The following is a 25,988-nucleotide window of genomic DNA, read 5'->3' on the forward strand; positions in this document are numbered from 1 at the left end:
TTCTTCATACTATACTCCTGACTTCTAAATATGTTTCAATTTTTTTATAACAACAAATTGTTTAAATTACTTTGTGAGATTCATTTTAACCGTGGTTCATTTTCATTGTAGTATAGCAGTCATTCTCTAAGTAAGGTCCCAAAACCAGGAGCATCAGAATCATCTGGGAATTTGAAATGCAAATTATTTGGCTCTACCCCAGACTTACTGAATCAGAAACTTGGGGTAGGACGCAGCAATGTGTGTTTTAATAAGCTCTCCAGATAGTTTTGATACATGTTCAAATTGGATAACCATTATCAAATAGTATTCTATTACACAAATGAATCACAACTTATTTATCCATTCTATTGATGCACAAATATATTATTTCAAGTTTTAGGATTCCAAGTTTGTGGATATTATAAATAATCTTATATAAGACTTTTGGTGACAAGAGTCTCTCTGATACATACCTAATGGTAAAATAACAAAATCACAGGCTGTATGTATCTTTAACACTACATAATAATGCCAAACTCTTGTTCAAGTGATTCACCAATTTACAATCCTGCTAGTAATATATGAAAGTAGCCTTTGTTTTACATCCTTGTCAATACTTGGTATTTTTCAGGTATTTTAATTGTTGCCATTCTGGAGTGTTTCTGCCAAATACTTTCAGGCTTTCCAACCTGGGATCAAAAATATGTATTAGGGAATAGATATATTATGGAATAGAACTCCAGACATGCATAATTTTGCAAATATGTTAGTTGGTGGGTTTGTATGATTTCAGAAAGAATTTGGCATGATGGAGAAACTGAGAGGGTCAGTGGGACTATACTTTGGAAGGCAGGAGGAAATGTGGTACAAAATATTATTGAGAAGTAAGGCAGGGGCAAATCAGGGACCTTATAGATGTGCTAAACACTTTTGGTTTTATTCTAAGTGAAATGAAAAGCCAATGAAAGGTTTTCAGAAGAGCAATTTACATAGTTACACTTCTGTTATTTGTATATATTTAAAATATCTCAGGCACACATCTACTTCTAGCGATGATGAGGCCACATGATGCTTCAGACCATTGCTTCTGCTGAAACAACTAAAAAAACTGGGTAAAGCAGAGACACACCCCTGCTTGTAGCCATCACAGTTTTTGAGACAACCAGGAGTTGAGGGGACAAAATAATTCTGGACAAGAGAGAACCACAGAGGTGAGCCAAAATTCTGCAGCCATTTTTTCCCTTGGGACATTTGCCAAAACTAGGTGAGGGGAAGGGGGTAAGGATCCAGGCAAAGAGCCTCAGCAGAGCTGCTTATGAAGAGGCAACAATATGAGAAAAAACTTTGGTAGTCTATTGAAAATAAAAACCTGAGAGGCCAAGATCCCAATAAGAAGGAAGAAGTAGAAAACTAAGCCCGATACTTGGCCAGTATTCCCCTCAAGACATTGGCTGAGTTCTGAAGCTGTGCAGAGCAGGAGGCTGAGAAGCCAAAAAGAAAGCTCCCCAAAGGCTTTCAATAGGAGTTTTAACAGTCTCTCAGTGCTGAAGAGAGAACAATCAAGAGTTCCACACAAGCCAGGGTAGAGAGGTCATTGAGAACACCTTATGCTCTTAGCTGAAATCCCAAAAAGGCTACACCTTAAATAGAGGCATCAGCCAGTAGCAGATAGAGCTCTATCAAAACTAAAACATAAAAAAAAAAAAACAAAAAAACAAAAAAAACTAAAACATAGCATGTAGTCAGCACAACCCCTAAGTGGATTACAATAATAAGTCCACCAATATGCCTGCCTCACAGATATTTTCTCTTAAGGAAAATAACATCATTTACAACATACATAATTTTGTGTACAAAATGTTGAGTATATAATCAAAGGTGCTTCGCATGCCAAGACAGACCCAAAACCTAGGGGAAAAAAATCCAAAGCAGATTACACAAAAAGAAACCACAAATAACTCAGATATTGGAATTAGTATAAAAAGAGCCTATGTACACTCAAGAGTATAATAACATTAAGGAGAAATTACATGGAAAGGCAGAGAATTCAAATCAACAAAAAGGATCAAATACAGGAAAAAAGGGTCAAATGGAACTTTTAGGAGTGTGAAATTAATAACTTAATAGATAAGCTAAACAACAGATTAGACATAGCAGAAAGGATGGTTAATAAATTGGAAGGCAGGTCAAAAATTTTTCAACATTAAACCACAGAGTAAAATGGAAAATAAAGAAAAAGCATAAGAGACGTGTGATAGAATAAAAGTTCTACATTATGGGGGATCCCTGGGTGGCGCAGCGGTTTAGCGCCTGCCTTTGGCCCAGGGCACGATCCTGGAGACCCGGGATCGAATCCCACATCGGGTTCCCGGTGCATGGAGCCTGCTTCTCCCTCTGCCTGTGTCTCTGCCTCTCTCTCTCTCTCTCTCTCTCTCTCTGTGACTATCATAAATAAATAAAAATTAAAAAAAAAAGTCCTACATTATGTATGTTTGAGACACAGAAGAGAGAAAAAATGGTACAGTAAAACTATGTAAAGAGATAACAACAAACTAATCAGAGATATCAGTGCACAAAAAGAAAAATGACTAAGAATCCCAGTGGAGTTGACAGCAAATTAACAGCAAAAAATAATCAATAAAGCCACATCTGGAGACATCACAGAAAACGTGATAAAAACTAAAGACAAAAAGAAAATCCTAAAAGGAACCAGAGGATAAAAGACACATTATCTTCAAAGGCATAATAATAATGTAGGTTAATGGCTGATTTTTCAACAGAAATGATGGAAGCCTGAAGACAATGGAAGAATGTCTTAAAGTGCCGAGAAAACCCCTCACACATATAATTACATACTCAGAGAAAACGTCACTCAAAAATGATGGCAAAATTAAGACATTTCCAGATAAATAAAAACTGACAAGATTTCTTACCAACAAACTCACTTTAAAAAGATGCTAATGAAAGTTTAACTAGGCAGAAGAAAATAACCCCAGATGAAAGCATGGTAATGAAGGAAAAAATACAATGCAAAGGTGAACCTGTGGAGAACTGAGAATAAAAACTGATTGTTTAAAATAACAAAAATAATATATAAGAGACTTTTTAAATATGTAGATTAAGATGCATTAAAACAACACAAAAGATGTAAGGGGGCAAAGAGAATTAAAATACAATATGGAACCTTAGTATAGAGCATTGTGTTTACCCAAAACAAATGAAAACATGTCGACAAAATGACTTGTAAACAAACAAATGTTTATTATTTATTATTTATTTATAGCACTATTAGTAATATCCAGAAACTGGGAACAATTCAAATGTCTATCTACAGGTGAACTTATAGACAAATTAAATGGAATACTACTCACCAAAAAAGTAAAATAAAACAAAATAAAATACAGACACACTAAAAACTATGGATGGATCACACAGATATTATATTGAGCAAAAGAAGCCAGAATTAAGAGTACATACTAAGCTGTTCCATTTACAAGAGGTTCTAACCAAGTAAAACTAATTCATGATCCTAAAAGTCAGGATAATAGTTATCCTTGAAGTATCAAAAACTGGAGAGGGGCAGAAGGGGATCTCTGGGATCTCCCCCCTTACTGGGTCGGTAATTTTCAATTTCTTGATCTAGTGGCAGATTACATCAAAGTGTTCACTTGTTGGAAATTCGTCAAGCTCTATACTTAGGATTGTTCATTTTCTATATGTATTTTCCAAAAAAAATTAAAACATATATTTCAGACATACAGAAAATTAAACAAATAACAAGACTGTATCAACCATCAAAATTCGAGATAAAACATTACCAGTACAGTTGGTATGTGTGCTACTGCCTCATTACACCTCCACCTACCCCACCAGAGATAAGGACTCCCATGAGTTTGGTTTGGTGTTCACCATCCCTCTGCACTCTTTTTTCCTTTACTCCTTATATAAATTCACCTAAACAATGTATAGAACTCTTTCACATGTTTTTAAACTATATATAAAATGTAATTTGATTTCTATTTTTATTTTTTAAAGATTTATTTTAGAGAGAGAGAGACAGACAGAATGAGTGGGGGAAGGGGTAGAGGGAAAGAATCTCAAGCAGACTCCCCGCTGAGCACAGAGTCCCACTTGGGGTTCTATTTCACAACCTTGAGATCATGGTCTGAGCCAAAATCAAGAGTCAGATGCTTAAATGATTGAGCCACCCAGGCACCTCTGATTTCTATTTTTAAAAGATGATTCTATAAAGGGGCACAAGGGAACTTTCTAGCATTATAAAAATATGCTACATCCTGATTGGAGTGTGGGTCCATAGGTACAGACATATGTCAAAACTCATCAAGTTATGCATTTAATATCTGTGCATTTCACTATAGGTAAATATCATCTCACTTAAATTATTTAAAAAGAGATCATTCATAGGCAATGAATGAAGGATGGACGGAAATGAAACCAACCAGGCCAGTTAAAATACTTCGGTAGACCTGAGAATGCCAAACTCAGCTACCTAAGGAGGAAAGAAATAAAGACAGCTTGTGGGCACAGTTCTTTGAGCAGCTTAACTGTGAAGTGGAGCAGTAAATTGAGGGAGACATAAGGCCAAAGTTAAATAGAAGATCAAGCTTGACCCAGTTGAGAGGAAACACTGAAGGCAAAGAAGAGAGAGGAGGGATCAAGGAAGGAACAAAATCCTTGAGATGAGAAGGGATGGGATGTGAAGTGCAGGTGGTTTGGTCTTTGCTGGGACACAATGTCTTCTAGCCTTTTAACTGGACAGAAATAAAAAGGGAACAGATGTAGGAAAGACTGTTTGGTGGTGGAAAGATATTGAAGTATCCATTCAATGATTGCTACTTTTTCAATGATCATGAATCATTATCTGAAAAGGATGTGGAAGGGAGCGTTGAAGCCTGTGAAGAAGAACAGCATGAAATTGCATTGAAAAGGCTAGAAAGGCATCCCTGTAAGGTGGATGTCATTAAGAAAAATCAAAGGTTCCATCTTGGACACATTAAAGGCTCACCGGATATCCAAATCCTCGCAATACAGTAAGAGCTCAAAAGCAGGAATATTATTACTCATCTTTGATTAGTACTGCACAAAGCACACTGTAACCTAACCCTGTACTCAAGAGGGAATGAATATACAAATATTAAAATTTTTCATATTTTCTTAGCACATTTGTATATCCGTGGTCATATTCTACAATGAAACTGAAGAAAACAGTCTCTTCAGAAATAATTCACCTTAGATATCAAATGTATTTTCCTTTTTCTCATTTTTTATTTTTGTGTTTTCTTGGAAGAAAAGCAATCTGTGTCTTCCAGTGTTATCAGTTCTTTATTTTATCTTAAAAAAATGCTCTGTTCATCCTCCAAAATAATTTTTAAGTAGAATTCACCAGTGGAGCAATTCTCATAGGAAATAAAGAGACAGACTCTACATCCCTATATTATCCCGGTTTGTGACAATCATAGGATATGCTGGATGAAGAAATTGAAAACTCTTGCCAAAAAGAATTAACCTCTTCCTTGTATTCAAGACATCCTTGCTGCTTGCTGGTAAGTCACATGTGCACATGGAGTGAAGAAAGCCTTTAGCTAATATACAGGAATCTCAGGGTAGTCCCAAACCAAACCTGAATGAGCCCAGCAGAGCAGAAGCACTGGCTGTGTTAGGAGATGATTTAGTATACTGTGCTATTTATGTATCATTTATCATTTATGAAAGGAAACAAATTATAAATGCATTTCTTGAAGCAAAAATTCTATTTGTTGTATTACACTCAATTCCATTTAAAAGGACTCCATTCATGCAAGAATGACTGATTTGGTTGGCTTAGGAGTCCAATTTTTATGCTCACAATTCATTTATATACTTACTATGTATATTGAGTGCACTCTTCTATTTCCTGTTGCCACAGCCAGACTGTGAGTGCATGTGTTTTTGTCATTCTTAACTGTAGTAATTCAAAACTTCAGCTGTCAAGTTTGGAGCTAATATTCTCATATATGCCATTCATGCACTTTTCTTAAAAATAATTCCTTGTTTGCTCTCAGAAGTTCCTACCTAACATGATATGTAAAATGGCAGGATCAATTAAAAAAAAAAAAAAACCTAAATCTTTAAACACAGTTACAATATATTTTTTCTTGAAAATATCCCTTTACCTATCATTCCCTTTATTCAGTAATTATAAACCCTAGTCAAGCAGTAAAACAAGACAACATGTTAAATATCAACAAACCACAAACAGCAGTGTTCACTGGGAGGAAAAGGAAGAAAATCTGTTTCATGCTAGACTATCTTTAGAGGGACTATCATTTGAAGTGTGGAGGCATCAATTATTTCTTCTATGCTGAGGGTTTACACATTTAAAGGCTCTGTAAGTCCACAAAATAAATAAGCCATCGTTTCTCTGTACCATCAAACACAACAGGATACCAGTCTTGTAAGCGGGTTTTAAAACAACAGAATTATGTGGGTGAATCCTAAGGTTTACTATTTCAGTTTCAAGAGAAACAGTTATAAGGTGGCCAAAGTGCACTGGGACCATACTTGGAGTTGTCAGTTAATACAGTGTTTCCGGGACCAAAGACCAGCTCCATAGCAGAATCCTGTGATTCTAGAGTCTGAAGAAACCCTCGGAGTCTCCTAGCCCAATCTGACACCCAAGGCCTGAATTTTTTCCCCAGTATCTCTGACAGATGGTCAGCCTCTGTTTCAATTACTCCACTGGGGGGGAGGGGGGGGGGAGGGCGGTTCTCAAGAGAAAATTCTCAAGGGGTATGATGAAAGGCTAGAACCAACCATTCAGACAGGGAGTAAGGCTCCAGTCAGCAAGCCTGCAGGATGCAAACAACATTGTCAAACACCAGAATCAGACTTCCAGGAGAATGAGATTCAGGATCAGCAACCATAGAAGTGCAACGTTCAGACATGTAGAACTCCCCATTCTGCAACCATCCTCAGTCCGTTCACTGGCCTTGGGAGCAGCTCCCACAATCTGGAAGCAAGGAGGCTTTTCAAGGACTGGTTTCTTAGAGTAAGAAACGACACTTTCAGACTCACAGCAAGGTCTGTCAAGTTTAGCCAGGATCAAATCCGTTCCTTCTAAACACCAAGCCAAGGGACCCCCTGCTGGAACTGCTGATGCTTAAAATACTTTAACTTTGGTCTTGACAATCCTCACCACAGTAAACTAGAACACTTTGGGCTCTTCTTTTAAAGGCGTATGGGGACTATGCCGTAACCGAAATTGCTCGGTTGGTGTAGGGCTGATGTGTGGCGCTGCCGTTTTAGGCGCAGCCCTTCATCCGGCCGAGTCCGGCTGATCCTCCCAGGATAGGCGAGCGCCGGCACACCCCCAGCCGGACCCGGGACGGCGCGGCCGGCCCTTACCTGTCGATGCTGATCACGCACAGGGTCATGATCGAGGCCGTGCAGCACATAACGTCCATGGCGATGAAGACGTTGCAGAAGAAGTGGCCAAAGATCCACTTGCCCCCGATGAGGTCGGTGACGCTGACGAAGGGCATGACCGCCACGGCCACCGAGAGGTCGGCCAGCGCCAGGGATACGATCAGGTAGTTGGAGGGCTGGCGGAGCTTCTTGACGAAGCACACCGAGATCACCACCAGACAGTTGCCGGCGATCGTCAGCAGCGTGATGAGCGTCAGGACAGAGCCGATCACAACTTTCTCGGCCCTGCCGTAGTTGATCTGCTCCCCGCAGCCGGAGGCGTTGTCGGGCGGCGCGTCCCAGGTGGGCACGGGGCTGGCCGTCACCTCTGCGGCCCCGCGCAGCAGGGGCGGCGCCCAGGAGCCCGAGCCTGGGCCGGCGCCGTCGGGGCCCAGGTCCGGCAGCCCGCGCCCCACCTCCGGCAGGAGCAGAGAGCGGAGGTGCCCGTAGAGGTCCGGGCGGCCGCTGCTGTTAACGTCCATCATCGTGCCGCCGTGCGCTGCTGCCCATGGAGCCGGCGCCCCCGCCACGCGCTCCCGCCGCCGGCCCGGGGGCTCACCTCGCCGGTTCCGCTCCGCCCGGCCCAGCCATGGGGCCCGCGCCGGCCACTGGGGGGCGCCTCGGCTCGGCCTCGCGGCCCCGCACGTCCCGGGGCCCCCCGGCCGCTGCGGACTCCCTGCGGGAGGCGCCTCCGGCACCGACGGACGCCCGGGACGCGCGGCTCCCCGGCCGCCCCGCAGCCCGCAGCCCGCAGCAGCCGCGCGTCTCGGCCGAGCGCGCCCGGGAGGCAGCGGCCGAAGTTGCGGAGTGCGCCCCGCCCCTCGCGCCCGCCGCCGCCGCCGCTCCCGCCGCTCCCGCCGCTCCCCTGCAGCAAACGCGCCGCGTCCCCGCCGCCGCCGCCGCCGCCGCCTCCCGAGCCCCCGGAGCTCCCGGGACGGGCTTCCCCCGCGGGGCCGGGCCGGGCCGCCGCGTCCCCCGCACCTCCCCGCCGCGCAGGGGGCGGTGCTCCACGCGCCTCCCGGGATCCCGCTCGCTCGCTCGCTCGCTCGCTGTCCGGGACCTCGGCGCGGCTGGAGGCGCGGGCCCCTCCGACAGACCGAGCCTCGGCACGGAAGCGGCGGCGCTCGGATGGGGGAGGACTGGGGGGGCCCACCGACATTCGGACTCACTGCGAAATGAAGAACCTGGAGAGGATTTTTTGTTTTTCGATTTAAAAAAACCTTTTCGAGCACTACACCAAGCAGCAAATACTTCCGTTTCCTATTTTGACCACTTATGGGTGAAAGCGAAGATGGAAAAGGAGAAGGAGCCGAATGGGGAGGGGCGGGAGCTCAGAAGACTTAAGCAGGGAGGGGATGGGATGCCCTCAGGTCTTGACACCCAGGAAGAGCTCCAGGCTCTGGGGAAAGGACTTAAACGCATTCTAACCCTCCAGCGTCTAGAAATAGACCCCGGCTGCTTTTATATTCCGGCTTCAAAGCCTAATATACTGAAATGAGGGTTAATTTTCCCATGGTATTCTGGAAATCTTGCCCATAAGCGAAGAAATGACCGATTATAATGTTCTGCAGAAGAATCCTGGAGGTGCATGTTGACTTAATGCCTATTGCCTAAAATCTCCTTGGTATTCAAACGCTGTTACAGAGGCTGATTTTTATTATTTGTGAGGCTTACTTCACTCCGTTTGGTATAAAGCTTTTATTGGACACCAGCAGTGATTTCTTTAGTTTAACACTCTAAAAATAATCAAATCTGTTTTCTTTTCTAGTTAGGCCCTAGCAGATTATAAATAGGAAAGAAAGGGAACAGAAACCTCCAAATGTATTGATCTGAGAGCTGAATAATACTCTCATTCTTCAAGGTGGGTGTTAGCCCTATTTTTTCAGATAAGGAAACACAGTTGCTACTGCATTCAGCTGGTAAGTAATAGGTTTCAACACCAGGGTTATCTGAATACCCTGTCTATATTCTTCCCCCTACACATTGAAAAAAACAGATTTTTTTAAGAAAAGAAAAAAATCCCTCCATGGTGGGCCAATGGTCACGATTTATGAACATGTCAGGGTCTTTTCTCAGCCTGAGATAAGCAGATCAATACACTGAGTCAGAGGAAGAGTGGAAGATAGTTATGTAGGCCTCAGAGCAAAACTATTTAGTAGTTAAGAAAATGGATGACAAAATGTCTTTGATCTTACTTATGTTAGTATTAAACATAATTTCAGACAAGAGAAAACTAGTTTGCAGCTGGAAGGCATCTAAGAAATCATTTGTTTACCCTTCAAGACAGAAGGAAATAGAGGTTGGGAGAAGTTTAATGCCTTAGCCAAGATCATACATGACTACATTGAAATGGTTCAATTTTGGGGGTGCCTGGGTGGCTCAGTTGATTAAGCATCTGCCTTCTTGCTCAGGTCATGATCCTGGGGTCCTGGAATAGAGCCCCATGTCTAGCCCAGCATCCATTGGGCTCCCTGCTCAGTGGGGAGTCTGCTTCTCTCTCTCCCTCTGCCCCTCCCCCCTGCTCCTGTTTCTCTCTCTCTCTCTCTCTCTCTCTCTCTCTCTCTCTCTCTCCTCCCCCCCCCCCAGAGAAATAAATGAAAAATCCTTTTAAAAATAGTTTAATTTTCTGGTTTTGAGTTTAGGATGTCTCAAGACTTCTTAAAAATTCTTTAAGGTAGTAATTTCACAAGCTACTTTTGACTTTTCTTATTTTAACTTTATAACTCATTTTAACTTATTTTGAGTTTTCTCTCCTACCCCACCATCCCTCCACCCCCGATTAATCAGGGCAACTTACATTGTCTTGCCTCTTGTAAATAATATTCCACATTAATGAATTATACAAAGAAGTTAAAAAGCAATAGTTTTATTAATTGAATCTACAGTTAATATATTTTGCACCTATACTCCTAGCCACTCTTACCCGGCCTACTTATTTCATAGCAGCTTCTGAGGTTTTTTGCATTCATTATTTTTCATTGTAGGACATATAAATGCACCAAATAATCAGTAAAATACTACTTTCAAATTGACTTCCTCTTCCATTTTCCATATAGCATCAGGTCTAAACTCTCCTTTTTATAGAACAGTCACCTCTATTACATTACCCTTGGTGATGGCTGAGTGTATTTCCTTAGAGTTGCTAGGTTTTTAATTTATAAGCTGTCACAATGCATAAACATAGCTATTGAAAATCTCAGCTTCTGCAGCATTACCTTGCTTATGTTGAGTTTAAATTTCATCTATTATTATTCCAAAATCCTGGCAGAACTATCAGGAATCCTTTGTTTCCCTCTAACCTTGACTCACAAATAATCCTCTTTTCATAAAAATGCTAAAAATCTCGTGTATATGTTTCCATAATTTTTTCATAATGAAAAGCTAACGGTAGAGCTTCACAAAATATCCAAGAAATACCTAAACGCTCACCTAAATTTGTTATTTGTTTTGCCCTTGGTTTCCTAATGTTTTAAAATCCATACCAAGGTGTTGCTTCCTTCACCCTCCCCCTGCCCACCCACTCTTTGGCACTTACCCTGGAGAGGATAAGAGAAGTGTTGACGTTTAAATCAAGTTGTGTTGTTCGTTTTCATCCCTTTTATTTCTTTCATTTAAAAAATAACTCTGCTGCTTTAAAAAGTATGAAACCTTGTCTAGACTCTCATTTCCTTTAACAGCAGTCTCATAAAAGTGTCAACGAGGGCACTTTACACTACAGCTTTCTGAGGCTTCCAACTGGTCATCTCCCTCTCTCAAAACCACTCTGGGTGGTAGAGAAGAGCAGCAGAGTCCTACAACAGGAATGACCATCTTTTTATAAGCTCGTCCTTCCTCTAGGTACTCATCTAGCTCATCCACATGCATATGTTTAATCATATCTATGCAGACCCACACATACCCATACATAGGACCTAAGCTTAGGAGAGTCTTTTCCCCTAAAACCAGCAAATTCTGACAATCGAGATTTACTTTAAGAAACACAAGTGAAATAAAGCTTTCTATGCCATGGGATCCATTGGCAACTCACTAGTCAGTTAAGTGTACTAATGTCATGCTAACTGGGATTCCAGTAATTTCCAAAGCCCAACGCAGCTGACTTCCTTCAGACCTACTCTTCTTCAAAGTCTTTCAGCTTCTCACTTTTACACCTTATTGCCTCATTCAACTAAACTATTTGCCTGGGTGTCCTTTGATCCCAGAATTGGATGAAACGACTAGGAAAACCAGAATGCTTGGGCAAATGTAGTGCTAAGATTTTTTCGTATAAATATCCAAATACTACCCAATGGCTAACAGTTGGGCTGTGGATTAGTAGCACAAAGATGGAAGTCAGAACATCCATCCTCATGACAAGGGCTGAAATCTGTCAATAGACATTGGGGGGGCTCAGTTGGGATAAGAGCAGCTAGCTAGTTGGGACCAGGAATGCCCCTTTCTCTGTGACAACACCCTTTACTATAGTTAGTTTCATCCTTTCTAGATTCTTGGAGTATTTTTTTTTCATATCTTTGTTATAGCATCTACCAGTGCAATATACTTTGCATTTAGATGACTGTCTTCCCATTAGACTATGAACTCCCCAAACACAAGGATATTTTCATATCTCTGCCATGTACTAGGTGTTCAAAAAACATTTGTCAAACTGAGTGCAGAATAATGCCTATAACCAAGTGTCATTCATGGTTTAAAATAATTCCTCAGTTTAAAAGTGAATTGTGAGTTTTGTTTTATTTTAGATCTAGGCATCCTTTAACTATGCTACCTTTGTTTGCATTATCCCTTAGGCTGACGACAAAAATGTATTTTTTTCTTCAGTTCCTCCCATTTAGAAAAACTTCACTCCTTTTACAAAATAAATGTAACCTTTAAAAAATTGTTATAAAAAAAGGTAAATAGAAGGATGCCTGGGTGGCTTAGCGATTGAGCATCTGCCTTTAGCTCAGGGCGTGATGGAGTCCCACATGAGGCTCCCTGTGAGGAGCATGCTTGCTTCTCCCTCTGCCTATGTCTCTGCTCTCTGTGTGTGTGTGTGTGTGCCTTTCATGAATAAATAAAATCTTTTTAAAAAAAAAAAAGGTAAATAGAAAATCAAATAGATCCAAGAACACCTATTTTTTAAAAAATTATTTATTTATTCATAGAGACAGAGAGAGAGAGAGAGGCAGAGACACAGGCAGAGGGAGAAGCAGGCTCCATGCAGGGAGCCCGACGTGGGACTCGATCTCCGGTCTCCAAGATCACACCGTGGACTGAAGGCGGTGCTAAACCGCTGAGCCACTCGGACTGCCCCAAGAACATCTATTTTTAAATTACTCATTCTTTTTCAAACGAGGACCATTTGAAATATATGTGGTACATGCACACCCCCTAGTGGGCAATCTATTCCTCAATACAAATTCCGCACAGAAAAACTTCCATGGGAAGCTTTTGTCAGGGAGCAAATTCAACAATTTGGCTTTCATGCTCTGAACCTGAAGGACTAATTAAAAGAAAAATGAAGTTCTTCAATTTAAAGAAACTTAAAGAAAAATTTATAAAAGCAGCATTCTCTCACTGATTGAGTCAACATTTAGAGCGTCTAAAACTCCAGGTTGTAGTACAATATGAAAAGCCTCAAAGTATAGGGATGAGCTCACAGGAAACAGGTGTTGGATCTGACTGGGGAAACCAAAGAATTGACAGAGCTAACATTCCAGTTCAACTAGAAATTTCATCAGTAGACTGCAGGAGGGGGGACAGGGTTCCATAATATACAGGACACTTCTCTAATATCTGTAGATTCTAATGTTTAAATTTAGATTTAAAATAACCAGCTTAATATTGTCAGTACTTCTAATTTACATGTAATATTTGTTAAGGAAAGGCTAAATACATATATTTACTTATGTAGCACATATTAGAATTTACATATAAGATGATGTTATATGTATTTATATAAGGGTATGTGTGATAATATGTATATATGTGAGTCACCATAAATGCAAGTGCTATGAATGCAGAGTGGTACAGGTGTACTGCATTGTCAGCTCAAATAACAAAAGCAGTATTACTGCAATGACATGATTTTTTGAAATGAGGAACAACTCATCTAGTTTCCTACAGTTCCAACCAACTCATAATTCCAAGTAAAGTATAGTCCTCCCTCTTTTCACTCAACAGTAATATTCCTGGAAACCTCTGTGCAAATAAAAAAAAATGTGGAATTTGCTGTGCATTTATACATATAAACCTGTTCTAGATGCAAAAAAAAAATGATAAACAAGCTTTGCCCATGCCAGACAAGGAACAAATGTTCATTCTACAAGACTTTCTCATATATTTCAGGATAGTTAGCTTCCCTGGTCCCTTCCTGCTAAAGCTAGTATCAATCATCCACCTTCTCAATTACTGTGACAACGACAAATCTAAAAAGAATGCCCACCCAAATTTTCAAGTGCTCTCCAGGGTTGGCTGGTGGGTGGAAGGGAGGGCATCAACATTGTCGTGGAACATTGATTTAAAGAATGGTTCATCAAACATTTTCTGTAAAGTATCATATGTGTATTTTAGGTTTCCCAGGCCAAAATGCAGAATTGAGGCTATTATATAGGTCCTTAAATAGCAAAACTTCCCTGTGTTATTTTCATTCATATTAATGATATGAATTGAAAAGTTAAGCAGTATTATCATAGAGTTTAAGTGTTTAAACTGGGGTACCTTTCTTGGATCATAGTCTTGATGCTACAGTATGAGGATAGGCCAGAATTTTCATATCTGGAAACCAGTTTCTGTGCAGAAAAAGACCTAGATTATTCCTAGCCAGATAAGTTTCCCAAAGACACAATTATGCTATCTATGGACAGATCAGTTTGTGTGTGTGTGTTTGTTTGTTTATTTTGGTGTGATTTTTTTTTAAAGGGAGATCGAAGAAATCAGAATATTTAAAGGAGATATATCACCAACCAAAGCAACTAAATCTGACCCAGGCCTCACTGATGAGCCAAAGTGGAGATATTTTCCTTGATAACATTAAGAAGTAAATCTCCTTTCTGGAATTCAAACCTTTCTTAGCATCCACTACATCCATTTACAACTATTTGGAACATGAACTATGTGGTTAACTACCATGGCTGTTATTTTTGTATAGTATTAAAGTTTAGAGTTCAAAATGGTTTCTAGTCAATGGAACAACAAATTGGCTAAAATTCTGCATCTTGACAAAATCTTGTCACATTGTGCTTATGTTTCGTAAGTCTGATGTTAAAAATGACCCCTGCAGGAATCCCATCTGTAATCATGGTTACCAATTCTGACAAATCTACTTTAAAATTCTCAAAATTCTTCTCCATACACACACAAAAAGCCACTTCCTAATGATGTGCCTTTTGGGGACACCATTTCCAGATGATATTTAGTCATACCAAAATTTTCAACAACACAAATAGCTTTTATTTATCTACTTGATTATCCACTTGCAATAGAAAATGCCCCAAAATAACTTGATTTTTTAAAAAGATTTATTTATTTATTTATGATAGACATAGAGAGAGAGAGAGGCAGAGACACAGGCAGAGGGAGAAGCAGGTTCCATGCCGGGAGCCCGACGCTGGACTCGATCCCGGGACTCCAGGATCGCGCGCGCCCTGGGCCAAAGGCAGGCGCCAAACCACTGAACCACCCAGGGATCCCCAATAACTTGATTTTTAAATGCCATTTATCCTGCAAGTTCCGAGCTGTTTTTCCAACATACTGAGCAATAGAATTTGTAGTTATTATGTTCCTAAATGCTAATTTCTGTTTAGGACCTGTTCTTTCTTTCACTTTCAACAAACATTCTTTGTAAACTTGCCTTTGGTTAAGAAGTTGTAGTTGTTGCCTGAGCAATTTTTGTTTTCATTTAATATGCCATAATTTCAAGGCACTATCACTGTGATGGCTAATTTTATCTAACAACTTGACTGGGCCATAGTGTACCCATATATTTATTCAAACATGACTCTGGGTATGTATGAGGGTTTTTTTCCTGAATAAGATTAACATCTGAATCAGTTGGCTGAGTAAAGCAGAATTAACTTCCTTAAAACGGGCAGTTCTATCTATCAGTTGGAGGCCTGAATACAACAAAAAGAGTGATCCTTCTTTAAGCTGGGACAATGTTTCTGTTTTGTTTTTTCTGTCATTGGACTCAAGTTGAAATATCAGCTGTTTCTGGATCTTAAGCCTGCTGGCCTTCATACTGGAGCTGTATCAGCAGCAATCCTGGGTCTTCAGCTGGCCACCTGAAGATTTGGGGACTTGTTAGCCTCCATAATCCCCTAAACCAATCATTCATATGATACACACGCACTTTCTTGGTCCTATTTCTCTGGATAACCCTGACTAATACAACTACATATTTCACTTGTATTAAAAAAATCAACCCCCTGGTTGAAATTTCAGTCTTCCTCTCTCCATTCATTAAGTTTACCATTACACATCTTTTCCAAATACTAGCTCTTCCTTCAACTTCTTTCCTATTGTCTTCTTAAGTTGTATTCTTTTGTTACTATAGGCATACTTTGCATCTTAAAAGGGTAAGAATATTCTTTATTTTCACAAGGCTAGTTTTTATAATATATGAGCTTTCTCCATCTGTTTTTCATTTTCAAACTTTTGATAGAAATATAGATATAAAAGACCTTTCACTTTCATTTTAATTGCACATTGAAAAAAAGAAAAAAACAGCAACTAACGTTCCAAACATGGATAGACTACCCTGGCTCAGAAAATGGACAAAATTGAAAGATATCAGGTCAGGAATGGGAGTTTCTATGGGAAGACAAGAATATGAGAGGGGAATTATTGAAAGAGACTTCCTGTATCAGTGATGTCTTATGGAGTCCCATTAGAGTTCTAGGTTTAGCAATTAACTTCCCTAGTATGTTTTATCAGGAGCTCTATGAAAAGTTGGGCATATTGTTCACTGCACAGCCTTACCAGCCATGCGGTGAATGGGAGCACATAAAAGTCTGCCTAGAGGAAGGGCACCTTTTTTCAATCTGCACAGGAGCTCCTCTAAGTGCTCCATCCTTGGGAATAAGAGGGGGGTTCTTTTTGGGTTGCTGGTGTATCATGCCAGGGTACCATATGCACAGTTCAGTGAATTTCTGGCCATGTGTTTAGATAATTGAATACATCCAACAGCCACAGCTGTGATGATGTGGGTATGAAGGTAAACAAGAGCTCATGGCTTCATTGATTAAATCTGCAAATTTTGACTGAGCACCACCTGCTTTGTTCTAGTTCTGGATAAACTCCAGACCTCTGCATCCTGTTACTTCTCAATTCCATGCATCAAAATTTAAATCAAGCATTCTCTCATCCAGGAAAACAGACTTTATCTCCTCCAAATCTCCCAAACTCCCCCCTCTATCTGGGAGAGAAGACCCTGCCAGATGCTCCTGAAACACCTGTGTAAATCATGTTATAATATTGCTTTCTTGCCTTGCCACCCCCACCCCGTTTCAGTCATAAGCTGCCAGAGGACAGCAGCCCCGTGGAGTGCTCACAAAAGGAGAACCAAATGAAAAGAGGTAGAAGATTAGCTGAACACACACTGACTTTTGGGGATCAGCTCAAGAAAGACAGGCCTTTGGGGATACCAAGAAGGGCTCAAAGGTTGCTTTGGGTGCCACAAGCCACCCTTTCTTTCTAAATTCCCCAAGGAAGAGAAAATGACTCAAGAGCCATCCATCTTCTCTGACCTTAGATATAACAGGGATAACAATATCTCTCTCCCTCATTGTCTGGTTGTGATGATTAATCAGATAATGGATACAAAGTGGATATAAAACGGATAAATGAGATAATGGATACAAAGTACATAGAATAATTGTGCAGTCCTATTATTTTCCAGGCAGAAATTTTCAGGGTCTCTTTCAAACTCCAGAGCCTTGCTGCTTCAGCTTTCCTTGCAGGGTAACCTCTGACCCTTCTTCCCATTTTTTTCTGCTGTCACTATCCCATACTATTTATCCCTCTTCCCAATGCTCCTGCTCCTCTTCCACATCCTTCTCTACCTCCTCTCTTCTTTCCCCTCTAGCCCACCATTTTCTTCTTCCTTCCCCTCCTCTTCTCTCCCTCCTCCCTTCACAACCTCTAACTCTCGTCCCTGCTTGCTTTGTGCAGGAAATTGTACAAGAAAGGAAAACTGAGCCAAACTGCCCGGATCCTCCTGTACTTCTATCACTATTACCTGAGACATATATTTCTCAGATGTAAAATGCAGATGTTGTTTTAAAAAAAAAAAGGCAAAAAAAAAAAAAACAGTACTTAACTCACAGTTGCTTTGAAAATTAAATAAGATATCTAAGTAAGTACTTACCAAATTGTCCAAATTAAATGTCCCTCAGTAAAGTGTTCAGTGACTCTTACCTATTCATCTTCTTTCTCCTCCTATCTCTTCTTCTTTACCCCTAAGCCCCGGGGTGAAGATGAGAAAAGAAATCTAAATGGTATAGTTTACAGCAAGAGCACCATGACTTTTCAAGAAAGAAGCCCTCTCTAATCTAATGCTGACATCAAAGAATCAGTTATCTTACTCGCCTTCACCACACATTGGTCACATTTCTGACCAATCTAGCTTTTGTGGTCATAGGTGAAGATGCCTGTATGATCCTGCAAAATTAACACTAGATTTTCTAATGAAAAGAAGAATTTGCTTTGCATGACCTTGTTCTCTTTGCAGAAGTAAAAAATTCCTCTGTTCTTACTTAGGAAATATCAAGTATTAGAAAAAGCAAAAATATTTCTTCTTTGTTAAGTTTAACCAAAAGGAGAAGTGCATGCTACCCCATGGAACAGAGCCCTCTTAAAATTCCATTCCGAAATCAGGAAAGAAATCATGTAAAGAAGGTGTAATCAAGGTGTGGTCGATATACCAGAGACCATCTATGTACAGAAATTGAAACTGTTTAGAAACGTTTACATCACTTTGGAATTGTCTGGGTATCTAAGCCCCCAATCAATGTACTTTTCTTCTTCACTGAGTAGAGAGGGCAATTCGGTTGTTGTCAAATCAGTTTTAAGAGGCCCCGAGATGCTTACCCCGTAATGCACAAGGGACCACGTACGAGCCTGCGAAGAACTGGAGGCGGGACAGGGTACGGTAGGATGGGCTGGAGGGGAGACAGGCCCTTCGTCGCAGCTTGAGAAGCACCGATGCAAACTGTAGGTCCACAATCTTACGTTGTCGGATCATTTATCAATCTTCAAGAGTTCATTTAAATAAGGCGCAAAAATATGGAAACGCCAAATGTGTGGGATTGTCAGATGGCAAAACTGACACCTTTCCATTTTGCCCGTCCCCTGCCGAACCTGTCCTGCTCAGGCAGCGCCGGAGCTCTCGGCTCTTCCCAGGGTCCTGCCATCTCGAGGCTGAAGATCCCGACCGAAGCCAGAGCCGCGAGCTGCGGACCCGCCCCCTCCCTCCCTCCCTCCCTCCCTCCGAGGTCTCCCGCCTGCTCAGTTCTCTCACTTCCTGATAAGCCCAGTTTAAACAACAGGATGGACGTTAGGAGGCGGGGATTAGAAGAGTTTCTTACGTCTGTTTCAAAAGTGCTTCTAGCTCTTGGCAGAAGTGGCCGGTTCGCGAAGGAATCACTTTCCACAATATTGTCTAGGAGGAAAGATGGGAGACGTGAACGCCTGCCTCCGAGAGTTCCCAACATTCTCATTCAGAAGGCAACGAAGGGTTGAAGTGAGGCTGTGGATCTCAACACGCCAGCTTTTGCAGATACCCGAAGGCCAAGCGAGGACTCCGAACCCTAACGTGACTACTTGGTCAAGCGAAGGAAGGCGCGGACCGAGCGAGTAAACTACACTTCCCAGCATGCCAGAGGGGTGGGCCCCGCGGCTGCGCAGACGGATACGCGACGGTCCTGGGATTTCAGCATGGCTGTGTTCGCGGATTTGGACCTGCGAGCGGGTTCCGACCTAAAGGCGCTGCGCGGCCTGGTGGAGAACGCAGCTCACCGTGAGTCTCCCCGGCTGTGCGGGCCGCGGTGCCTGCCCAGCCTCGCTGCCCCCCAGACCATCAGGCCACGTTCAGGAGGGACGCGAAGGCCTGTCTTCGTTCGGGTCCCCTGGGATCTTGGATATGTCCCCGCGAGCTGATGCTGCCGCGGTGCTGCTTAGATCCCGGGCGCGGGAAACTCGAAAGCACTTGGGAGCTGTTACCTAGTTCAGTTCTATTATCGTCTTCTCCCCCTGAAAACTGAAAAAACTGAGGCTCCGACAGGATGGGAGATTTGCATAGAGCCCCACGGCTAGAGGATGCCAGAAGCCAGGGCTTCCAAGTGTGTAAATCTCCTACACCAGTGCTTTTAGTATCACCTCTGTCTGCCTCCCAGTAGTATCAGAGCAGTTTGGGGAATTGGGCGCAGACGGGGAATGCTGTGGAAATTCAAAGAAGGGGCGGAGGGACATGAGGGTGACCTTGTGGGCATAATCTAAGAACGGGAGGTGGGGCGGGGGGAGAGACGTACTAGGCGGGTGGCAGGGGAACAGCAAGGCCGGCATGCTGCAGTGCTACTCATTTGAATCCAAGGGAAGCAAAAGCCCGGAGAGAGAAGACCCTGTTTTAATTATTGGAGCTAATCATAACTGTTGTCTTCTGCAAAGTGTGGGGATAGAGAAGTTTAAAAATCAGGAGGTTTCTGTGGAGCATGGCAAGCAATGGATGCTCAACAACTATTTGAAGGAGGAAGGAAAGAAGGAAATCAGACAAACCGAGGAGAGGGAAAAACCACTCTTCTGGCATTAATATGCATTATCTTTTAATATCAGTACCTTGTCCTTCCCATTGGTGTTTAAATAATTTAGAGATAGGAATCATGATTCAGACATGTTTTTGGTAGTCCTTGTGTCCAGACTAATGCTGTATAGAGTCTGATAAAGCAAGGCCCTGACCTCAGAGTTCCCAATCTACTGATGGTGGGCAGCTGGGAAGGGGAAGTGAGCAGTGGTGTGAGGGAGTAATTACTCCATTTCTCCCTAGAAAAAGTACCTCTGAAGGAAGTAGAAAGGGTAAAAAGCAAAAGAAATGATCAAGTGAAAAAAGGTATCATGCTAACAGTACATCACAGAGGTCAGAGAGCCCTGCCTCTGTGCCAGGTGCAGCTCTAAATCATCCATGCTTATTACCTTATTTATTTCTCATGACAGTTGTGTGAGGTAAGTCTGACACCAGTCCAAACCCACAGCCCCTGCCCCTACAGACCCCTGCTCTCGACCTGAGCTGAGTTGAGCCTATGTGTACAAGAGAGAGGTTGTTATATTTAACAAGAATGTTCCATTTTTCTTTTCAGTGGGCTATTCGGTTGTTGCCATCAATCATGTTGTTGAATTTAAGGAAAAGAAACAGGTAAAAAAAACAATTTCTGACGTTAATAATAACCAAAATTTACAATTGTTTTTATTCGTATTGGTAATATGGAAGCTGCAGATGAGTATATTTCTTAAATACACTTTCTTGTGTACTGTATTATTTTACATGTTAACAGTTGAGCCAATGCAGAGTTTTTTGTGAAGTATTAGGGTGTGGTAGAAGGATTCTTAAAGTTGAATTGATGTTAATTAAATAACTTTCAATAATTTTTAAAAGTATATTGTTACTGAGTTATAGTATTTAGTCCTTTTTATTTTACTGACATGGGCTCATTACTAATTGATTTCCCTCTTAAACATGCTTGTAAATGTGTATTTATCTTCAGGCCAACAACTATACCTTATAGATTATTTCAGTCAAAAAGCTATTTTTCACCCCACATATCCATTGATGTCCTTAGCTGTTTCTCTGCTCTCCAGCTTCTTTTTATTTTTTATTTTTTTAAGATTTTATTTATTCATGACAGACACACACACACACACAGAGGCAGAGACACAGGTAGAGGGAGAAGCAGGCTTCATGCAGGGAGCCTGACGTGGGACTCGATCCTGGGTCTCCAGGATCACACCCTGGGCTGAAAGCAGCACTAAACCACTGGGCCACTGGGGCTGTCCAGCTTTCTTCCTTTAAAAAAAAAAAAAAAAGTATTTACTGTTTCTGTATATCAGAAGTTAACTTTCCAAAAACCCCTTGTAAGTTTTCCATTATGCTTCATTCCATTCGCATGTACAATCTAGGGTGACTGTTCATTGTTTACTGTAGGAAATTGAAAAACCGGTAGCTGTTTCTGAACTCTTTACAACTCTGCCAATGGTACAGGTATGTATCTTGTTGTTTAAGGACCATAATAGCTATTCAGAAATGTCCAATTTTATGTAGGATTCTCTTCCCTGCACTCTTCCTCCTCTACCAGTTTTACTTTTCCACAAGACTCAGGTCTTCCATGAAGCTTCCTTTTGCTATCAATTCAGTACTTCTTTGGCGATCTTCTTTCCTGAAGTTCCCATAACCTTTGAGTAATCCTGTTATGTAGTTTGACACATGTATATTTTTATTTTGCCAATTATATTATAAATTCCTTGAGAATGAAGAGTAGTTTTTATTGATTGTCACTACCCTTTACTGCCGGTGCCTTTCAGTGAGCACTTTTCCACTGATAAAGAAGAAAATCGATTGTTTGTATTTTGAGTTTTTTTGATGGAATGCTTTTGATTATAGGGAAAATCAAGACCAATTAAAGTTTTAACTAGACTGACAATTATTGTTTCGGATCCATCTCACTGCAATGTTTTGGTAAGTTAATTTTTCTTTTTGACCTTGTAAGTTGTACTGGTTAATGTTGAACAGGGTTGTAACAGTGTTTTCACCTTATCCCCTTCTTATATTCCCTGCCCCCAGGCATGACACCTGCCTACTCTCCCTCTCTTCGGAATTCATATAGCTTAACAGTCTGTTCTACTATTGACACATTAATATGGATACTACAATTGAAGAGTCCTTTGACAACTATTACTCATTGAACTCACATGAAACCAGGCGTAACGTGGGTCCTGGGGATATTGCTGTGAATAATAGAGATAGAATTGTTGAACTTACAAAGTTCGTTTAATGATAAAACGAGCATTAAACAGATAATTAAAAATGTGAGGAATATTTAAATAGTTGGGGGTAATAAGTAAAGGATGCTCTGGGAGTGTGTAACAAGGGGGCCCACCTGAGGAAGTTGATGTTCCAACCTGGGCCAGAAGAATCAGTAAGTGTTGTATAAGTGCTGAGCAGAAGAGAGAGTGTTCCCACAGACAGAGTGGATTATGCACAGGTCCTGGATCCAAGGAAAACCTGGTGTTTTCTGGGAAACGAAACAACACCGATGGGGCTGAGCCTATTGAGCTGGCTAATCTGGAACAAGGTTGGGGAGGTAGGTCTGGGTGAGCAATTGGAGACCCTTGAAGGTTTTAACTGAAGGAGTGAAATTATGGTGTTTGCATTATAGGAAATGGATCAGAGGGGTTGCGGGGATTTGAGAGGCTTGGTGGGAGGTGGAGGATTGACAGGATTTAATGGGTGATTGGATATAGTCTGATAAATCCCTGGCATGGCTTGATCAGCCTGCTATGTAGATGGTGGTACCATTTCCTGAGACCGGACATAGAAAAAGGAGCAGGCTTGAGGGCATCGTGTTTGGAACGTTATGGGTTATTATGAGAATTCCAGTGGAGTTTGTCAAATGGACAGGTGAGAAAAGGGGTATGGCCCTCAGAAGACTGGTCTAATGAGATACTGATTTGGAAGCGGTCAGTCGCTCTGTAGAGAGTAAATGAAGTCATGGCAATGGATAAGAATCCCTGGTCCATGTGCAGCGTGTAAAGAGAAGTTCTAGGGCAGAGTTCTAAGGAACTTCAGCATTTAATGGTGGAGTAGAAGAGGAGGAGCTAGGATTGGAGGCTGAGGCAGGACTGTGAGAATGGGAAGACAATGAGGAAAGTGAGAAGAGAAGCAAGAAAGAGCAGCATCAGCAGGCCCGAGCAGGCTAGTGGGAGAAGGGCTCAGACATGTCTTGGTTATTGACAAGGGAAGTTATTGATTGCCTCAGCACAAACCATCCCCATGGAAATGGTAGGGATGTGCGGAAATGCAGGCAAGTGTGTGATGCTGACTTAGCTCGAGAAGTTGGCCCCATAGGAAACATAAGACACAGGGAGGTTGGTGGACAAGAACCTGCTGTCTGGGTTTTGTTAGGTGGGAGAGAGGAGCATGCCTGCCAATGGGAGGACCTAGTGAAGGAGGCAGAAAGTGAGATCCCTGAGAAGGTGAGCAGTTTTATCTTAAGCTGGAGTGGACTTCTCTGCCATAGAAAAGGAATCATCAAGGAAAGGCTGGCCTCCTTCACGACAATTAGCATTACTGGAAAAAAAAAAAAATTGTGGAAAGCCAAATGCTGGTATTTTATACAGCTGCAAGGCAGGTTCTCTAGGCCCAGGCAGACCTAAAGGGAGCTGACTTTTAATGGATCATAGACAAAAAAAAATGTTCAGTTTCTTTTGTTATCATGAGCATCTTGGTGGCTTTTCGTCCCCTTTCCAGTTGGGAGTGAGCAAGCAGAGGGCACATACTTCTCAGTCCTGACTTTTCTAAGACCTGGAGCCTGCCCTGTGTCAGCGTGTCTGCCCAGCAGCCCTTCCTGCCTGCTTCACATTCCCTTCACTCCTTCCCTTTCCTCCTCTGATTTTTAGAATGCCTTTTCTTTTTACAAAATAAGAGGTAAAAATTTTAAGGGTACAAAGAGGCAAAGAAGAAATATCATACATTATCCCATCATTCAGAGAACATGTTTGAACATAAAATTGGCCCTTCAACATTGCTAAGGTTGAGGGTACTGCCCCCTGCCCCATGTAGTTAAAACTCCCATTTATAACTTTTGACTCCCCAAAAACTTCACTACTAATACCTTCCTGTTGACCAGAAGCCTTACTAATAGCAGAAACAGTTTATTAGCACATATTTTAGTGTTACATGTACTACATACTGTATTCTTACAATAAAGTAAGCTTGAGGAAAGAAAGTATTATTAAGAAAATCATAAAAAGAAAATATACTTATGGTACTGTACTGTATTTTTTTTAAAATCCACATAAGGTGGACCTGTGCAGTGCAAACCCACATTCAAGACTCAGCTGCATAGTTTTCCAGCCTTTCCCTATACATCACATATAATGTAAGTTTGAGATTTTCATTTTTAAGCAATAACTTAAACCTCTCCTTCCGTCAGAGGACTATCAGGTATTTTCTTGCACATCTAGCATTTTAATTTATATCTAACAGTATTCTCATCATGAGTCTGATCTTATGCTTAGTATGTGTACTTCTTGTCTCACACACACACAAAAATTGGTGAGTTCCATTGAGAACCCTTAAATGAGCTCATATGCCAATGCCCCGCGCACAGTAGATACTCAGTAAATGTCTGGCAACCTTCTCCACTTGCTTGTAAGAGCAAGAACTGTCCACTTTGATTTTTATATTTCAAGCACAGTTTGGTACATAGTTAAAGTATAACAATGTGGGAAGGTGGGTGATGGGTGGAATCTAAAATCTCATGTGCTTAGGCAGTCTTTTCTGTCAAAAGACAAAGCAGAAGTGGCATTTAAGAGATGTTACATGATTCAAATATAAGCCAGCTAGACCACTAGTCAGAATTCCATGTGTGCACTCTTTGTTGTACAATAACATTCTTTATGTACTACCAGAGAGCAACGTCTTCAAGGGTCCGGCTGTACGATATTGTTGCAGTTTTTCCAAAGACAGAAAAACTTTTTCATGTAAGTAACAGCAAAAGAAATAGTATGTATTATTTTACGTAAGAAGTCTGATGTTACGCTTTTGCAGGTGACCTGTTTCACTCCATCTGGAAACTTTTAAAACATTTATACTTGGAATTCTGAAATTTCATGAGGGGGTGCTTAGGTGGCATGTGTTGTTTTGTTTTATTTTGTTTTAGTCATCTTGTGGGATATTTGATGGACTCAGATTGAAAGAGACCCTCAGGTTTTCTCATTCTTTATCTTTGCTTCATTCATTCGAAACGTCTCTTAGGTAAATGTTGGTCTATCTCCTTCAAAGCTGTGAAATCGCTTTAGTTGCTGCCCTTTGTACTATTCACTGCTGCTTATGAGGGAAGAAAGGTGCAAAGTTCTGCGGCATAAAATATCTCATCTCTGTTCTGGCTTTCTCCTTTGCATGCTCTTAAGTGTGGTCCATGTGCCAGCATGATCATATCAGCCTTTCCGTCTTCCAGAAATTCTTCTAAATCAGCCATCTGCTGATACTGTTCCCCTTTGTGTTCCTTGAACCTTTATGAATTTAATTTCTTTTGTGACTTACCAGGAAGGAAAGTTGTTGAACATGTAAGATCATTTTGACAAGTTGAGAAAGAACACACTGGATATTTTATTTTATTTTTTTCACTTTGCACGTTTTAAATGATTACAGAAAAAGAAAAACCATCAACCGTAATAACAGTTTTTAGGAATATGTTTTATTGTGTAAACAGACATAGCTACTTTTAGAAAGTTTTGAATGTTGTCTTTATCTAGATTCAAGAAAATAGCCATCTACTAAAACTATATCCACCAAATGG

The 25,988-nt window shown here is 41.3% G+C and overlaps 3 protein-coding genes across 11 annotated transcripts in view; 1 reads left to right on the plus strand and 2 right to left on the minus strand.

Annotated features, from left to right (window-relative positions):
* The window catches only part of HTR7 (5-hydroxytryptamine receptor 7), an 86,239-nt gene extending 78,293 nt beyond the window's left edge, over positions 1 to 7,946 (minus strand). For both annotated transcript variants that reach the window (XM_025466487.3, XM_025466488.3), the window contains exon 1: positions 7,387 to 7,946. In XM_025466487.3, coding sequence (XP_025322272.3) covers positions 7,387 to 7,931 — 545 coding nt within the window. In that variant the 5' untranslated portion in view covers positions 7,932 to 7,946. The remainder of the gene's footprint in view (positions 1 to 7,386) is intronic.
* The window catches only part of ANKRD1 (ankyrin repeat domain 1), a 524,644-nt gene that overhangs the window by 462,626 nt on the left and 36,030 nt on the right, over positions 1 to 25,988 (minus strand). Inside the window, exon 9 of one of the 7 annotated variants that reach the window (XM_049103522.1) lies at positions 20,228 to 21,475. The exons of 5 other annotated variants lie outside the window; for them this stretch is intronic. In XM_049103522.1, coding sequence (XP_048959479.1) covers positions 21,305 to 21,475 — 171 coding nt within the window. In that variant the 3' untranslated portion in view covers positions 20,228 to 21,304. Of the gene's footprint in view, positions 1 to 20,227; positions 21,476 to 25,988 lie in introns of those variants that run through there. One more of the 7 variants, XM_049103523.1, reaches the window with a different exon arrangement.
* RPP30 (ribonuclease P/MRP subunit p30) overlaps positions 18,944 to 25,988 on the plus strand; it is a 31,360-nt gene continuing 24,315 nt past the window's right edge. Inside the window, exons 1-5 of one of the 2 annotated variants that reach the window (XM_025466489.3) lie at positions 18,944 to 19,438; positions 20,772 to 20,827; positions 21,614 to 21,670; positions 22,070 to 22,144; positions 25,099 to 25,170. In XM_025466489.3, coding sequence (XP_025322274.1) covers positions 19,357 to 19,438; positions 20,772 to 20,827; positions 21,614 to 21,670; positions 22,070 to 22,144; positions 25,099 to 25,170 — 342 coding nt within the window. In that variant the 5' untranslated portion in view covers positions 18,944 to 19,356. The remainder of the gene's footprint in view (positions 19,439 to 20,771; positions 20,828 to 21,613; positions 21,671 to 22,069; positions 22,145 to 25,098; positions 25,171 to 25,988) is intronic. The other variant, XM_025466490.3, reaches the window with a different exon arrangement.

This window comes from Canis lupus, chromosome 28 (assembly GCF_003254725.2).
Source record: "Canis lupus dingo isolate Sandy chromosome 28, ASM325472v2, whole genome shotgun sequence".
NCBI classification, from domain to species: domain Eukaryota; kingdom Metazoa; phylum Chordata; class Mammalia; order Carnivora; family Canidae; genus Canis; species Canis lupus.